Below are 1,014 nucleotides of genomic sequence, written 5' to 3'. Positions count from 1 at the left end.
CAGGAATTGACGACGGCACAAGCAGAACAGCAACCTTCCCAAGGAGGAACATGGCGCTAACAAAGGGAGATCCCTCCCTTTCCCACTGCTGCCCAGCTTCTACAGCGATCCGCACAGCCCCTTCCAAGCGTGGGGAAGGTAGCACCAATCTGCCGTCAGCAACAGGGAAACGCTGACAGCAAGAGACCCCTTCAACACAAATCAGGCTACTTCCAGAGGAGCTACTGCAGATTTATGTGGCTGGCTCACTCCCTGCAAGTGGGCTTTGAAGACAGCCACCTTTCACCCAGCTGCCAGGAGAGTAAACCCTTTATTCAGAAAAAGAGCTGCAGCCTTACTGCCAGTGCCTTTCCATAACTGGAGTCCTTGCCACCTCAGAGACAAAGCACCTGGCTCGACCGCCGAACAGCGCACTTTCATCTGGCCAGACCATACCTGCTTCGCCAACGCATCTCTGCCCTAGCCTTGCTAACCCACAAATCTTCTTCAGCTCGGATACCAGACGCTGAGGATATTGCTGGTTTCTGGAGGCCTTTACAACCCTGCAGCATCCCCCATGATAAAACATGGCACAGAAATACATGACCCAATCACTTATTTAAGATCTAAGAATGAAGGTGAACATTAATTGCCACAAACTGCCAAAAGTCCAGAAGGTCCAGAGGCCACCAGGGTGATCTGCCATGGTTCACAAACCACAGCCCCCTCCAGGACCTCTGAAAGGGCAACGGGAGCTGCAGACACACCTCTGGCACTACCTTCAACTGCCCAGCTTGCTGAAGCACATTGTCTCCTGCCTGGAGAAGCCTTCCCACCTTTGTCAGCCTGAAGATGTGTCTGGCTAGCCCCGCAGGCGGGCAAGAGCAGCCCCTCCACTCAGCCCACCACAGTCAGCACCTACCCTTGCCCTCCTTGGTCTTGGCCTTCCTGATGACAGTAGGCAAGGCGGACTGCTGGGGGCTGGCGGCGAGCGGCGGGGCAACGGTGACGGTCTCCACAGCCGCAGCAACGGCT

At 55.6% G+C, this 1,014-nt stretch overlaps 1 protein-coding gene across 1 annotated transcript in view; it reads right to left on the bottom strand.

The window, feature by feature from the left end:
- Positions 1-1,014, bottom strand: part of CHD5 (chromodomain helicase DNA binding protein 5) — a gene marked incomplete at both ends in the record, with an annotated part of 28,690 nt that overhangs the window by 21,755 nt on the left and 5,921 nt on the right. Inside the window, one exon of the mRNA XM_010296763.1 lies at positions 902-1,014. Coding sequence (XP_010295065.1) covers positions 902-1,014 — 113 coding nt within the window. The remainder of the gene's footprint in view (positions 1-901) is intronic.

Source organism: Phaethon lepturus, unplaced genomic scaffold (assembly GCF_000687285.1).
Source record: "Phaethon lepturus isolate BGI_N335 unplaced genomic scaffold, ASM68728v1 scaffold13641, whole genome shotgun sequence".
Taxonomy (NCBI): Eukaryota; Metazoa; Chordata; class Aves; order Phaethontiformes; family Phaethontidae; genus Phaethon; species Phaethon lepturus.
Note: the sequence above shows the minus strand (reverse complement) of the source record. Positions and strands in the feature narration are given on the sequence as shown.